This window comes from Drosophila tropicalis, unplaced genomic scaffold (assembly GCF_018151085.1).
Source record: "Drosophila tropicalis isolate 14030-0801.00 unplaced genomic scaffold, ASM1815108v1 contig_158, whole genome shotgun sequence".
In the NCBI taxonomy this organism is placed as follows: domain Eukaryota; kingdom Metazoa; phylum Arthropoda; class Insecta; order Diptera; family Drosophilidae; genus Drosophila; species Drosophila tropicalis.
The window spans coordinates 7,257,492-7,273,100 of record NW_027172602.1 but is presented as its reverse complement, the minus strand read 5'-3'; the positions used below and the strand labels follow the sequence as shown (position 1 = coordinate 7,273,100).

The window sequence follows — 15,609 nt, the reverse complement described above, 5'->3', positions numbered from 1 at the left end:
AATTACACAGTCTGGCATCGCTGTGTTCCGATTCGTTATATTTGTTGGTTTTTGAAAGCAGTATAAAGCAGTTTTGGATCCTTAGGGGAAGAGAAAATCAAGAAATGTTTTTTACATCAAATGCATAATTGTATTTATTATATATCTAAATAACAGCAAGTCAAAAGACTTAAATATACATATAAGACACTGACAATATGTAAACATAAACTAAAACTCAGAAATTAAAACCATCTACATAATTGATGTTTTCTTATGGAAAATTATATATGTATGTATAAGTACATATGTACATATATCCCATGGACGCAATTGGTTCTAGTTTTCGAGCTGTACATTAATTGTTGCTAGATTTGTGCTATTTTAGTAAAGATTTAAAAAATATTTCTTGGTTTATTGCTATTCATTGATTATAGTTAATCAACTTCCAAAGCTTCACCGCAGATTAAATGATGTTCTTTATGGGGATCCAAATTGTCCTCTTCCTCTGTCAATCTGGTTATATAGATCCCAAAACGCATTTTTCCCTTTTGCAGACGTGCTATGGTAGTAAGGGTTTCCGGTGATCTTTCTCCGGTTCGTTGATTAATGCAAATCATATCACAACGCTGGCAAGGACCCTCGACTTTAAAATAAATGCGACCAATGCTTAGGCTAGTGTAATCCAATTCATCAAATGGTGCACCAGTATCGATTATCAAATTGGCTCGAAACCGATCGACTGTCTCATCCAGTGGCTCCTCGAATTGCAGGGAACGTACAGATGAGCGATTCACCAAAAGAAACTGGGCCTGATTCACAAGACTCAATTGGTGCGAGCTCGAGGTTCGCTGTGTGGATTGACGCAAGAGACGTAGACCATCTAATCCCAAATTCTGGTCAAGCCATTGGGCAACCTGTTCGCCACAATCAGAACCCTCAATAGGTTGACGGCAAATCTTGCTGCGGCAACGGGCGGCCGCTTGTAAATCGTCGTCCGACAGGAATAATGGCAATGAGATGGAGGAATTGATATCACCATCGTACATTAGTATAAGATTATCCTTTTCAATGCTCGGTTGAATAAGGCAAAGACCCGTGCAACGTTTCTGGGTCAAGGCTAAGCCATTTCTATCCACTATCATCCATTCGCGATCATATTTTAGACCCTGTGCGGTCAGGGGCCACTTTTTCGCCTTTAGAGCGGCACAGGATTTCACAGGAAAGATGGCCAGTTCCAAAAGGCGCGGTCGAAGACTTTGAGCTCGTTGTTGCAACGCTTTTGGTAACTGAGATGCCTGCTTCTCGATGAATCGCCAACGTTCTGGTGATCGAGTTGATAGATAACTTTTCTCCAGCATTTCTACTAATTTCCGAGCATCCGAAATGCGAGTCATGTAACCAAAGGAGACCCGAACAGCTCCAGTGGGTTGGCCATCGATTAGATCATTGTAGTCACCACAAACGCGTCCGGATCTTTTATAAATTATATCCATCATTTGATCGTCCAGCTGAAGATGACGTTGACAAGCTCCGACATTGCAAAAGCATCCAGTACGCAGCAATATGCCATGTAACGAGGCCACGCAGGCTATTTCAGCAAATCCAACATAACCACCAGATTCGGTACGAACATTGAAGGCCACAATGCCACCTTGTTTGCTGCGATCCTCATAGCCCTGATGATTGTAGAACTGAATCAATGGTTGGCCATTCGCATACTTCAGTTGCTTCAGCTGATTCTCCAAATACCTGGCCAAGGTAAAGACATGCCGTGAAACTCTGTCCATGGTTGAGATTCCAGTATTACTGTTGGTCGGTATTAATCTCTCGAAACTGCGAAAACCCTCAAGTAACTCGACTATAGACAAAAATGGCAGAGTTCCATCTTCGAAACGCTCATGAAGCGATGTGTCCCTCAGCTTGTAGTCCATGGCATGAGCATAGGCATAGTTGATGGTACCACCGCCATAGAATTGACGCGCTCTACTCAATAGCTCTGCACCACGACGACTAACCAACAGGGCACCCACTCCAGTGGGATACCCAAAAATCTTATAGAAACTTAGGCAAACGAAATCGGGTTTATATTTTTGCAAGTCCAAGGGATTTGTCGCTGCATATGAGGCGGCATCAAGACACACATAATAGTTATATGTAGTCCCATTGCTTCCATTGTCCTCCTGACCGGCAATTAGCTTTCCCAAATGCGGTAAGCCATCATCTTGTATTAGTTGAATCGTTTCCAGAGGCATTTTATAGCCACTGAAATTACATTGGGCGGAGAAAACCACCAGCGAATTACCAGTGCTAGATGATCCATTAGCCATAATATCACGGATATGACCTTCTCTCAATTCACTAAGCTCCTCTCGTCGGAGCATGTATGTTCCATTAGCTTGGATCATTTGCCGCATTCCCAGAACTGAGGTATGATTCTCCTGGCAATAATGAAAATTACCCTTGTCCCCGAAATCAAAATGCTCGGCAACTAAACGCAGAGCAGCCGATGCGTTTGCCGTGAAGATGACCTCATAATCCTCGGCCTGGGTATGGAAAAATTCTAGAATTCTATAAAACAAGATGAGTATAAGATGTGGGTGATTGTCAAGAATTAATTGCTCACACACTCACTTGAAACGGACTTGATCCACATAGTCTCCGGTGGAGCGACTGGTATGCGGATTAGAGATCACATCCCGATGCAGTTGAACAGCTGCATGAGCCACTTGACTCTCGGCGTACAGGGTGGTGCCAGCATGATCGAGGTAGGTGCTCTGGTTTCCTATCAAAACAATGACAATAACAAATTCTCTTATCTTCACAAAAACCTATTTCACCATGTTCTAACCAGTTCCCACTCCCCTAATGGGAGGGCGGGGTTGCACTCCACTTACTTTCAAGTCTCGTAAACTCTTTGTCGATTAATTCCTGCTCGTTGGCTGAGAATTCCGGTGTATCCATATCCAACTTGGACATGTTGTTGTCAAATGATGGAGCGACATTCAAAGGCAGCTATATTTATGGCTAGCCGGCAAAGCGGTAATTTGAAATATTATGAGAACGAGAGAGAAAGAGCAAACAAGAGATACAAGAGAGTGTGTAGAGTATATAAAATTACATGTGTGATTAGACACAAGTTGATTGAGAGAACTTTTACAGTTCATAGATCAACTGGCTGTACTTTAAAATTATAAAAAACTTTAGTTTTCTAATCTTTATTTACATTACAACATATTTTTATGAGAATTTCAGCGCGTATTAAAATCTTTATAGTTGTTAGAGTATACACAAGTCGCTCTATTAGTTACCCAATCGACTAGTGTGGAACAACTCAATTATATGTATGTGGCCTTCGCTCTATCTAAATTTTATATTATACTTAGAGATGGGTAAACTATTTACTTAACAAATAATGGTAATTATTCTTTTCAAACTACATACATATGTAATTATAAAATTAAAAACAAACTTAGAATCCATATGTGCATACATAGTTACCTTTGACTTTTCTGTCTGCCTATATTTTCTTTCATCATTAAAACCAAACTGAAAAACCTCAGTCGTATTCCGTCTCGTGTACAAGCACATTCTACTTTGCCAAGAAACAAAAGAAAAATAAAAAAGAAAAACCTAGAAAAAACTCTGAAAACTGAGAACAAAAAACCGTAATTTATTTGATTAATTTTTTTAATTCATTCGATTGCACTTGCACCAACATATCGATTGCATTTTGTTCGCTAAACCTATCGTGGTTTGTTTCGGTTAAATTATCTTAAAAAAACAGTTTCGTTGGCTGTTCGTTTATATTTTTATACTAGCTTTATATTGAGGTGGAATTGACGTTTAAAGATGTTACCCAATCCCAAAGGACATTTGACAAAGCAGATAGTTGATTTCTTTACCCAACCATTGGACCAAGAGGAAAATGATGCTAAAGTCGTTCAGCCATTCCAACGTTGCGGGGATTTGGTGCACTTTCAACATTATAGCCCTTCCGTGTGCGATGTTAGCATAATGGGCCACAGAATCAACTGGGAACACTTTTGTCGCAAGAATCAATTGAAGATGCGCTGGGAAACAAAGGGACAGAACGAGGCTCAAGCAAAGCTTCTTTTTCACGAGGAATTGGTACAGAAGATGCTAGAAGAGTCGAACAAAACTTGGCTATTCCCATTGCTAAGTGCATTGCCAATGCCTAAGCAACGCTATGCTTTGCGTTTTCAGCGTATACCCATTATACGTTATGTGCTCAGTGCCATAATGGAACAGGGCGCCGATTATGGTAAGCATAAGAATTCGACTATTGTTCGTCCAGTTTCCATCACCTTGGAGACGCCTGATGATGATGACCAGGAACTGCGTTACTTTCGCCAAGAACGATTGTATCATATTTTGCTACGTTTGATGGAGTATTCCGATTGGAAGCTGGTCCGGGCTGGCGAAAAGGACGATAACAAGATTTTGAATATGCGCATACAATTGCAACGACCCAAAAAACAGAAGGACAATACTGTGATAATCGTTTGTGGACCCGTTGTGGAGCCGGGTAAAAGAATAGCCACCAATTTAACCAGTGGCAGTTATATGGCGTAAGTAATTGAATCTAAGTGATGGATCGCTCTCTTTATTCTTATCTCTACATCTCTTTCTATTCCATATAGACTTCGTTCTACTGATATGATACTGATGGCCATACATCGCAATGGAGTACGTGATATTGGGAATAATAAAACAGATGCCATGCTAATGGAAAGTCTGGGCTCAGCCGCTGTTGTGGTTGATCTCTTTGAGGTGCGTCATGCCTCGGCAGCGACTGTGGTACGCAACAGCAACGGTTGCTCCAAGGGAGCTTCATTTGTCTTATATAATTCGGCACGTCTGGAAACCCTTTTACGCAACTTCAATGCCCAAGTAAAGGCGGGTGTCTACCCGCCATTGCCGCCGCTAAATGAAATTGATTTCTCACTCTTGGAAGACGATGTAAGAGCTACATAAATAGAATCATTTCAATGTATTCAAATAATATTTATATCCCTTCCACATAGCTTGACTGGCAGCTCATCTATGGCTGTTTGTTGGCCTTTCCACAGGTTACCGAATCCACATTGGTTCAATTGCAAAAGGGATTATGCGGTGTGCATACTCTAGTGCATTTCATTTCCGTCATGGCCAAGCAATTTAGCCGCTATTATCGCAATAAGCAAGTCCTTTTGCAGGGTCGCGATCAACTGACACCCGTTCTCCATGCTCGTGTATATTTGATCAAGGCTGTACGTGAGGTTCTTAATGCTGCTCTGGCCATCATGGGGATCAAGCCCGTAAACTATATGTAATAAAACGATTTTATAAATTGTGTATATATTTATAAATATATATATATGTACATTATTATTAGTTTGTATATGACTAAAATCTAAGACTTGTGCTTAATGCATAGAATGCTAAAGCTATTTACCACTAAGTTTTGATTTAGTTAACTAAATTTTATATATAATACGTAAACATGTTACTCTCGGGGGACTACCTCAAAGGTATGATGTACATTTTCCACCTACCACTACTAGAAGAGGCTATATAATTTATAGTAACTCAAAATTCTCAGGGGAATATACAGACATTTAATTAAACAAATTCTAAAAGTTGAACTTTCTAACTATACTATAACTAGCTCGCTCTCGTTTTGGACGAGCACAAACACACACAAAATCACACATACAATTAATACTATTCCAAATGTTTGGATCATCTCGCTTGTTGTTGCTGCTGTTGCTGTTGCAATTTCCTCCGATTGAATTCGACAATAAAATCAATATTATCGGGATTATTGTGAAACAATTGTTCCATCAGTCGTGTACTACCCAATGAATTGGCCTTTGTGCCAAGACACATATTATATTGCGGTGCATCCAATTGGGTGTCACAGCTAATATCATGATATATATGCACTAAGGTCGGATCGACGGCCCGGAATATGGTGAGACGACGCCATTGTTCGGCCTCTTGATTATAATCAGCAGTGGGCATTTCGGCGGTATTTGTTAGAAAACCACGTTGCCGTGTGCCAACTCGTACAATCTTCTCCAGAAATTTAACATCCTCGAGACCCCAGCCAGTGATATCCTTGTCAAAGCCATTGATATCCTCATCCAAAATATCAGATTTATAGATGGCACAGATGCCAAAACCAAATTGCCGAAAATAACCATTCTCATCATTAATATCCGATGGATTGAAACCACCACGACCAGACGATCTCTTTGGATCGTATTGACTGAAGACAATTGGAAGATAAACCTGTTGTCCACGACGCGTATGCATACGGACACGCTGTAAAGTCTCCACTTCGAAGACCATGTCCACATCGATGAACAAGATAATATCATTGTGCTCTATATAGGAGGAGCGTGCGGCTATATCTAACGCAACACCGCGGGAGAATTCACCACTGCGTTGAATTGAATTGATTTGCTCGTAAATGTGTCGTGATCTCAATTCCTGCAACTGATTGAAATGCTCATTGAGATCCTCCGTTGTGGAGCCAAAGATCACAACCAATAGATCACAATGTTGTTTTGCTTCAATACAAATCAATTCGTAGGTACGTAGGAAACGCTGGAAAGTAGCCAAGCGTCCGGATATGGGCAAAACAAAGACTATCTTGTCCAGAGTTGGAGGCAACAGGGCGCTGGCTATGGTGAAATGACTGCTAAGACGGGAAATGCTATTCTGCAGCAGATTGCCAAAGAGACCTGCAACAATTTGGAATTGGGAATTGATTATCACTTTGATCTTGTGACTTACGTAAACCTAAATGATAAAGGCGCTTACTTTGCTGCAAGGTCACATTGTAGAAATCCTCGTCCATCTCTTTGACAAAGATGCCCGTAAAGGCACGTTGGACATACAAATGCCTACGCACTGGCACAGTCATCTTTTTGCCACGATATTTCTTATAGATCAATAGCAGATCCAATATCAAATCCTGGCCATGCAATGCATCCAAACGATGATAGCCATAAAGTAGTTCACGGAATTCAATAACTCTGCCGCGTTGCCTTGAATAGTTATTGATATTTTCCATGACTTCAGTGATAACATCCTCGAGTCCTTCCCTCATGGCAGAGTCGATTTTTTGCTTGGGATTCGCTGATGTCGGTGAATAGAGACTACGTGCTATAAATGACCATTCCAATAGATCATTTGTATTGCTTGGTATAAATTTATTCAATTCCGGACTGATGCCTGGCAAAATACAAAAAAAAAAAAAAAAAAACGATTATTCCTCCATTCAGGTTAGGTTAAACATTTTTTAGGTTAGGGCATACAAATTTTGAGGTTAGGCCATCAAATATTATTCATTTGTGACTAAAATAATCATAAAAAAACCAAGTGCCATACTATTTATGTATGAGTAATGTTCCCATTGGATTGACATTCATAAGCTATAAAGAACCCATAATTACAAACGACAATGACAAATGATCGTTTTGTAGAAATGCAAGTTTTTGTGTTTTTTTTCTTTTTATTGAAAGTCGTAAATTAAGTTCGGTTACGAAGACTCATTGTCTGTTTTGTTGTTGTTGTTTTTTGTTCTTTTTTTTTGAGTTGTTGAGTTAAGAGTTTATCGTTTGCTAAAAAGCACATAGCTTCACATGTGCTCATTACCAATCTGCAGTTCCAGATGCCTCCTACGTGGAGTTGACACACTTCGATAACTACCTCAAAAATAAATAACAAAAAAACAAAAAATAAAAATAAATACCTAAAAAAATTCTAGTTGGCATTACTTTAAAAGCATTTCTATTAGATTTTCGATTCAGTTGCAACTTTAATGCCAAACGAACAACAAGACAGACAGGGACAGAAACAGAGACCCAGACCGAGACAGGAAGAAAAGTGAAGTCGGAGAGAGTGAGAGTGAGACGGAGCGAGTGAGACATTGAGAGCGAGAGCGAGACAGACACTATGTATTTCCATAATTTTTTACTATTTTCCATAACTTGGATGATTCTAACTCTTCTTTTTGGTGAACTTACTGGCACCCGTCTACGTCATGAGCCTGTAAGCTTGCTGAATGATGACCTTGGTCCATATTGGGAGGAGCGCAATGCCAGCTATTGGCTGCAACAGGCCCAAAAGCAATTGATCCAGCGTTTGGAACGTTTCCGCCATGCTCGAGGAAATGGTGATGGTCCATTGGATAGTCGTGTGGCAAAGAATATAATTTTGTTCCTTGGCGATGGTCTGTCCATGTCCACTTTGACTGCGGCACGCATACTCAAGGGTCAGCGTGAAGGATTCAGTGGCGAGGAGTGTCAATTGGCAGTAGAGCAATTTCCTTTCTCCGGCTTGAGCAAGACGTACTGCATCAATAAACAAACAGCGGACTCGGCCTGTTCGGCTACTGCCTATTTGGCGGGAGTAAAGACAAGTGGCGGGACTGTGGGCCAAAGTGGCGATGGCTTCAATGTGGAACCTATTACCCAGTGGGCCCAACGTGAGGGAAAAGCCACGGGCGTAGTGACAACGACACGCCTAACAGATGCCAGTCCAGCTGGCACTTATGCTCATGTCCAAAATCGTGCTGAAGAGTTGGAAATAGCTCGTCAACTGGTCGAGGATGAGCCGGGACGAGGCATGAAAGTCATTTTGGGTGAGTAGCAATAGTCGAGACAGAAAGATATTTCTAACATTCATCTCTGTCCTTCTCTGTAGGCGGTGGCTTGGGTAAATTTGTTAGTGAACGACGCGATGATCGTGATCTTCTAGAGCAATGGCTAACATCTAATCCGGATGGTTGTTTCGCCCGTAACCTGGAGGATTTACGTGGCTGTCGTCATGGCAATGGTTCACTTCTGGGTGTCTTTGGTGATAATCATTTGGATTATCATCTGGCTGCCAATAAAGAGCAGCCACGTCTCAGTGAGATGACTGCCATGGCCATTGAACGTTTATCTCAGCATCCCAAAGGCTATTTCGCCTTCATCGAAGGCGGACGCATCGATCATGGCCATCATGAGACACGCGCTGGTTATGCTCTCGATGAGATGCTGGAATTTGATGCTGCCATCGACACGGCCATCAACATGACCGATCCGCATGACACACTCATTGTGGTCACAGCCGATCATGCTCACACTTTGAGTCTATCTGGTTATGCCAGGCGTGGCACATCCATCTTGGGCCTGGACAAAACCCAAACGGATGTGGATGGTGTACCCTATAGTATATTGAATTATGCCATTGGCAAATGGCAGAGTCTCAACAAGGAGGGCAAACGTGAGAATCCGGCCAAGACACTAAGCAAAAGTAAGTACCCCAAGTTTTATTCGATTTAAGTTCTTTAATTTTGATTTCTTTCTTTTTTTTAGCCTCATATTTTCCCAGCTATATACATGGGCGCAAAGGTGTACATTCTGGCGAAGATGTAGCCATATTTGCTCAAGGACCACAATCGCATCTTTTTAGCGGAGTTATGGAACAGAATCTATTGCCCCATCTGATGGGCTATGCGGCTTGTTTAGGTCAGGGTCTAACCCTGTGCAATGAGACTCCCGTAATGCCCGATTAAAACCGATTAAAGGCCGCCAAAAATTGGTAATTAAATAAAGAAATCATGTCGATCGACATGGTGTGACTCACCCAAAATGTTGTGATCCTCAAAGTGTCGCTTATTACTCGTTCCTGCAGCGTCACTATCGGGCGAAACACTTGGCAGCATATAGGTACTTTCATCGGGTACTTCCAGATATTTGGACATACGTTTGATGTCACGATGCAGCAACAGAGATTCCTGGCGTAACTCTTCAGCTTTCAGACCCTGTTTAACAAGTTGGATTAATGGAGAAAAGTTAACTTATATAAAATTTATTCTTTATTGATTGATTTATCGGCTTAACAGCTTAGTTTATGGGTCTATATAGTATATGTATGTATAGCCACCTGTATATAGGAATGTAGACGATACATAAGCGGTGCCTGCTTAATCGGATGCAATGTGATGGCATTATGGATTTCCTTTCGTTTCAGTTTTCCCGTATAAGCATTACGTCCACTTGAATTATGACGCAGAATATATTGCATCTGAAAGAGAGAGAGAGAGATAGAGAGAGAGAGAGAGAGGTAGAGAGAATGTAAATCAGACTTGAACTTTAGAGAACTATTATGCCAACTCACCTCATAGTTCCAAGTGCAGGGTATGCCGGCAAATTTCTGTACACAACGACCCACTTCAACGTCCTCATGCGTGCTATAGAGATTCTTCAGACAGGTGGGTATATGTGGGGCAACACGTCTCAAGGTCTCACTGCTTAATATCACACCGGGACCACCCATGCAGAAATTCTCATCGAATTCCAAAGAGAGTAGGCCAAACTCTTCGCTATTGCCCTTACCCGCTTGTCCAATGAATTGCGGCTTTGAGCTATCAATGGAGCGTAGAAAACGTTCCAATTTATCTGGCTCCATATAGACATCATCATCGGCACGTATAAACCATTCGAACCGATCGATATAATGCTCATACATATAGTAGAGCATCATGAAGGATTTCTTCTGTGGCGGATAACGATCGTCAACATTCTTCAAGCCCACCACAGGCAAATCCTCCGAATAGCTGCCCTCCGAACTGAAAAACGCAATGCGTCCCGGTACCTCTCTGCCCCATGTATCATATACAGCTCGTGCTCTACCCTCTAGGAATCCTTTGGCTGTCATTACGCCCACAAATACCAAATTCCTTTGTGAATTCTGTATGGTATCGTCGTCGTTTAGTCCAATTATCTCGTAGGGTGTCTTTAGATTTGTGGGTCTTTGATTGCAACGTTTCACAATCTCCAAAGCTCGATAGTTCTTGAGCACAGTGCCAATGCATAGACCCAAAGCGATTCCAAAGCAGGCAATGATCAGAGTCTTGCGCTTATTCATCGTGTGTTGCAGCATCATGTTGACGATCTGCTTCACTTTTTTGGAGGGGGAGGTTCTGGGTCGAATGGGGCTGCTGTGGGGTAAACAACAAACACAAGAGAATGGTCAGCATAATGGTGGGGGAGATCCAATTTGATTGCCTCATATAAACATGGCACGCGTCTCATTGGCTCTTGTTTACACTCGGCCAGAGACCAGAATGTGCCAGCACTCGTGTGAAATACTTTTAGATTTAGTTCTAGATCAATTGAATTCGAGTATAAATTAAGTTAATCCTTTATATCTTTGCGATATTAGGGATATGAAACGTTTGACCCTAAAGTATGCAATAGAAATTCCCAAATAATTGGCATAAAGTCGAACAATTCGTGACCTAAACTAGCTAACGGAAATGGGGCTGTAAAATGAGGGAACGTTGCCTCTTAAAGTATGCAATCGTTTTTCCAAATAATTTTCTATATTATTTACCCCTATTTGATTCCTAGTCTTCGTTTGCTTCTTCTAAGCTTATGGTTCAGGAAGGAGAGATCCATAGAAGCAATTGACTCATTTATTTAGAAATTTTATGATTTTCAAAAAAGTGAAAATTCGCTTCGAAAATAGTTTGTGTGCCTCATTTTTTTTTTATATAAACAAAAAAATATTACTTAGGCAAGGTTTTCTTTGGAATTGTTTGCCATTTGAGGCCACACATGGATAAGCACACACACACACATACAGAGACATACACAGACATAGATACAAACGCACATTTGAATATCTTTTTAGTGCACTTTAGGTAAAAGATCTCTAACCTCTCTCTCTCTGTCTTACACAATTTAGCCCTTTCTCTCTTTAACTTAAGCACTCGCCACTTACGCTCTGACTTTGTCTCTGTCCCTGTTCACCCAGTTGTGTGTGATTACTTAAAGATACTTGAGCTGAGATTAAAATATACTCATAAACTCGAGCTGGAGGCAAAGGCATCTAAATTTAGACACTGAAAACGCTGCTGCCATGGACTGGGGCTGGAACTGGGGACTGAGACTGGGGTAAATTGATCGTTGGACAAATATCAATTGGAAGCAAAATAAAAACTAAGGTGGTGTGGGGTGCAGTGGTGGCACAGGGGGGCTGAAGTACCTTCAAAGATCTGACGTTACTTTTGTTGGCGAGTAAACCGAACGAGCTCACATAAATGCTAATTAAATAAACAAACAGCTCAGAAAAACTATTTGGCTATATACAAATCAAAGGCCGGTAAAAATTTTGAAAATCTGGTAAGAGGGAGGGAGGGTTGTGGGGCGTATTAGCCTTCTCTCTCGCTCTCTCTCTCTCTCTCTGTTTCTCAAAGGTGTTTGGACGACCTCAATGAGGTCTCTCTCTCTATCGTTTATTCTCTTGCTCATTTTCTCTATGTATGCGTATCGGAATTATGCAACTTGTTTATATCTGATAATAACTCAATTTCAATTTCAATTTCGATTTTGTTTGTCTTACCTACTGCTCTCTTTCCCTCTCTCTATCTATCCCACTCTCTCTTTTAGATAAGGTTTAGTGGTTTTTAGCACAAGTTTTTGCTATAAATGAATACAACCCAAAAACGGAAACTATTCCATGTGAGATAATGATTTCAGTCTCTTAAAAATCAATTTCAATTGACCTTAGAACAAATCTGTTCGACTATATTGAATTGAATTGTCGTTGTTCGTTATTACCGATACAAAAATTGTTCAATTGGTCCAGTTTCAGATGATTATAATTTTCTTATGTGTGTGTGCGTTTCATATTCGACAGAAATCGTTGATTAATCAAGCCAAAAATTATCAAGAATCATTATACCCTGCATACGTAGTGTTAAAACGGGTATATCAAAGCGGCCAAAAAGAATATACTAATTACCATTTAGCCATGGCAGAGTATTCCAAGTCGAATTACCTTTGTTTTCAATTATTTTGGTTCTTATCTCTATTTGAATTGATCGCTAACTGATCTAAAACACAATCAATTGACTTTATTTACTCCGAGACGACACTTGATCTGGAGTATAAAACAATAAACAAATTATAAGAAACAATCAAATATATTTGAATTCCGCTCTAAGGTTTTGTTTGGTTCTCTAGGATCATTGGAAATTTTGTGGTCAAGTGGTTTTCCCGCTAGAGTCTGAAAATCGACTTGATGTTTTTTTTCCACTCGAACATCTTTAGGCCCATCAGTTGAAGCGCTATATCTTTGTCAGTTCTACTTCGATTTACTTGAAATTTTCATACAACATTCTTCAAATGTTACAGACTAACAACCACAAAAAATAAGACAAAATCTTAAAAAATTTTATATGCAAATACTGAAATTCCAGATGTGTGGTGTTCTTTTTAGATGTTTCCATAGATTTGTATACCTTTGAAGTTAGATCTTATAAAGGTTTATTGTGGAAAATTCCAACATTTATTATTGTTATTGAGTTATTGGCCAAGAAGATGGGGTACTAAGGGTACTAAAAGTTTGGTAAAGGGATTTCTGTTTCTGAATACTTGAGATACTTTTTGGCAAAAAAAAAAAACAATCTTTTCAAGTACTTTCGATAACTTTTTCTAGGTGTATAAATTGGGGGATATTTACTCCCTAAAGTATGCAATAAGCAGCCTTGAAATGCTTTTGAAGCATTCAAAGAACTTTTGGAATGTACTGTGCTTAAAAATAACAATCTTCGAAGCAAACATTGTTGATAGAGTCTTGAAAATGAACTTAACAATGAACTCATTGCATTGCATATTGCATACTTTAGGGGGCCAAATTCTGCCCTAGTTCCAGTTCTGATCACAATCAGCTGAAGTAATTTTCTTTAGACTTCTTTACTTTCTGATTGGTTTCTTACTTAAGGTAAGGGCATGAAAATTTCGCTTGCCTTTATTGGCAACTCACCTGTTGTTTCCGTGCACGTTTTTTTGTTTAGTTTCGATGGTTGTTGTTGTTTTTTTTTTTGCAATGATTGCAGAGTAAGTTATTATTCGATTTTATGTGTTGCTTGCGTCAAGTTGTTAATCTGTTGTTATATTGTGTTATTTAATTTGTTGCCGCACGCAACATTGATGCGATCAAGTGATGTCTGATGACTGTATAGGAAACTATATGCTATGCCCATATATACACGATATATACAGAGTTTTTGCATTTAAGTATTCTTGTTGCCTTTTGATGTTTCTTAACATAAAACAAAGCGTTTTACTTGTTTACTCGTTGCCGTTTGAGGCAATTAACTTTGCCTGGTCTATTGGATGGGCATGGGATGAGACAGCACACTCACATTTGCACACTCGCACACAACACACACACACCACACACACTCAAAGAGGCACAGTCATAAACGACGACTTCAGTCCATGCTCTTTAATTGTCATATGTCGCTTGTCTCTGAGCCTGTTATTACGACAATAATAAAAAAGCAAAACTTTTTTTTTGGTTTTTATTTAAATTTTTTGCAAAAGGTCGGTTTGTTGTGTCGATTCACAAGTTTTTCACAATTTCACTTTTTATTAACAATATCAAATATTCATTTTTGGTTTTTGGCATAATATCATTTTACTTGGTGGTCTGATTTTGTTCCGAAAAGACAACAAAAAGAAGCTACATACAGAAAACCGTAAAAAAAGAACCAAAAAAAACCAAAAAAAAAAAAAAAACAATAATATTAAAGAAGGAAAATAAAACCACGTTGAATTCGGTTAAAGAAATGACCCGACAATGAGCGGCGGCAAGACAGCGGCACAGGCAAGGCGGCTACCCAAACTGTAGCCCAACTTGTTGCTCACCGACATATGTACACATCGATTCCAAGCGTGAGAGAGTGGGAGAGAGAGAGAGAGTGAGAGGCACAGTGAGAGCACATGGCCGCTACGCACACAATATGACCGACCGGCCAACCCAAAACCAAACCGACCAGCTTGGTCTACCTTTGCGTTGCAAAAGTATCTCTCAGATACGCGTCGGGTGAGCTCACTCTCTGACGCAGCTGTTTGTATGTTTGCCCACTCTAGTGATGAGATACATTTTGGGCTCACGCGTGATTCGCTTAGATCGACAGTGATCACAAAGGTGAGAGCTGTTACTATGGTCAAAACAAGTTCTTAAAACTCAGACTTGAAGCTAGAATGACAGTATATTGCATTTTATTTTATTAAATTATGTCTAACGGTTATTATTTAAGAATTTAACTTAACAAAATCCCAACAAATATTCAAATAAGATTCTAAATCGAAACGGCTCAATTGTGTCTTGGCTAACTTATAATTGGCGGTTTAAGTCTTGGCTAACCCACAAGCTGGTACAAAAAATATATGTGGCATCTTTTAGGCGCACCATTTGACAGAGCTTAAATTTATTGCAGAATACATTAAAAATGTCATATAATTGATCATTTCGGTGTATTTGCGAATTTTGTCATTAAAAATCTAAGGAAATCAAAATTAAACTTAAAGTCTTTGGCTAAAATATTAGTTCTTGTGTCCAAAACCAAGACCATGCATATAACTTAACTTAATAGTTAACTTAACTAACTATTAACTTTTAAAAATTATTGAAAATCCATCAAATATCTCAAATTTTCGACCGATTTAAAAAGTTTTTCTTTCTTATTTTCTTACTGGATTGCGAAGAGAAGCGAATTTAGGAAACTCTTGCATACTTCCAATTTCGCTAATTCCCCTCGCCATTATGTTAAGT

At 39.7% G+C, this 15,609-nt stretch overlaps 4 protein-coding genes across 5 annotated transcripts; 2 read left to right on the top strand and 2 right to left on the bottom strand.

Annotated features, from left to right (window-relative positions):
- Positions 1–116: 116 nt before the first annotated feature.
- On the bottom strand, positions 117–3,632 carry mal (maroon-like). The gene is made up of 4 exons (XM_068298549.1): positions 3,481–3,632; positions 2,877–3,006; positions 2,614–2,764; positions 117–2,550 (listed from the first exon to the last, which is right to left on the bottom strand). Exons 2-4 carry the CDS (start codon positions 2,956–2,958, stop codon positions 417–419), a joined length of 2,367 nt encoding a protein of 788 aa, XP_068154650.1. The 5' UTR covers positions 2,959–3,006; positions 3,481–3,632; the 3' UTR covers positions 117–416.
- On the top strand, positions 3,584–5,484 carry LOC137583520 (DALR anticodon-binding domain-containing protein 3). Its single transcript, XM_068298584.1, has 3 exons — positions 3,584–4,571; positions 4,644–4,962; positions 5,028–5,484. The coding sequence occupies exons 1-3, from the start codon at positions 3,832–3,834 to the stop codon at positions 5,313–5,315; spliced, it is 1,347 nt and encodes a 448-aa protein (XP_068154685.1). The 5' UTR covers positions 3,584–3,831; the 3' UTR covers positions 5,316–5,484.
- On the bottom strand, positions 5,192–14,662 carry Chsy (Chondroitin sulfate synthase). Its single transcript, XM_068298538.1, has 6 exons — positions 13,813–14,662; positions 10,159–10,981; positions 9,925–10,065; positions 9,625–9,802; positions 6,811–7,224; positions 5,192–6,731 (listed from the first exon to the last, which is right to left on the bottom strand). The coding sequence occupies exons 2-6, from the start codon at positions 10,924–10,926 to the stop codon at positions 5,725–5,727; spliced, it is 2,508 nt and encodes an 835-aa protein (XP_068154639.1). The 5' UTR covers positions 10,927–10,981; positions 13,813–14,662; the 3' UTR covers positions 5,192–5,724.
- Alp11 (Alkaline phosphatase 11) lies at positions 7,654–9,848 on the top strand. 2 transcript variants are annotated; one of them, XM_068298572.1, is made up of 4 exons: positions 7,654–8,635; positions 8,698–9,291; positions 9,354–9,579; positions 9,673–9,848. In XM_068298572.1, the coding sequence occupies exons 1-3, from the start codon at positions 7,948–7,950 to the stop codon at positions 9,551–9,553; spliced, it is 1,482 nt and encodes a 493-aa protein (XP_068154673.1). In that variant the 5' UTR covers positions 7,654–7,947; the 3' UTR covers positions 9,554–9,579; positions 9,673–9,848. The 2 variants fall into 2 exon arrangements, with proteins under 2 accessions (XP_068154673.1, XP_068154663.1); XM_068298562.1 differs by lacking the exon at positions 9,673–9,848 and having other exon boundaries at positions 9,354–9,630.
- Positions 14,663–15,609: the final 947 nt, after the last annotated feature.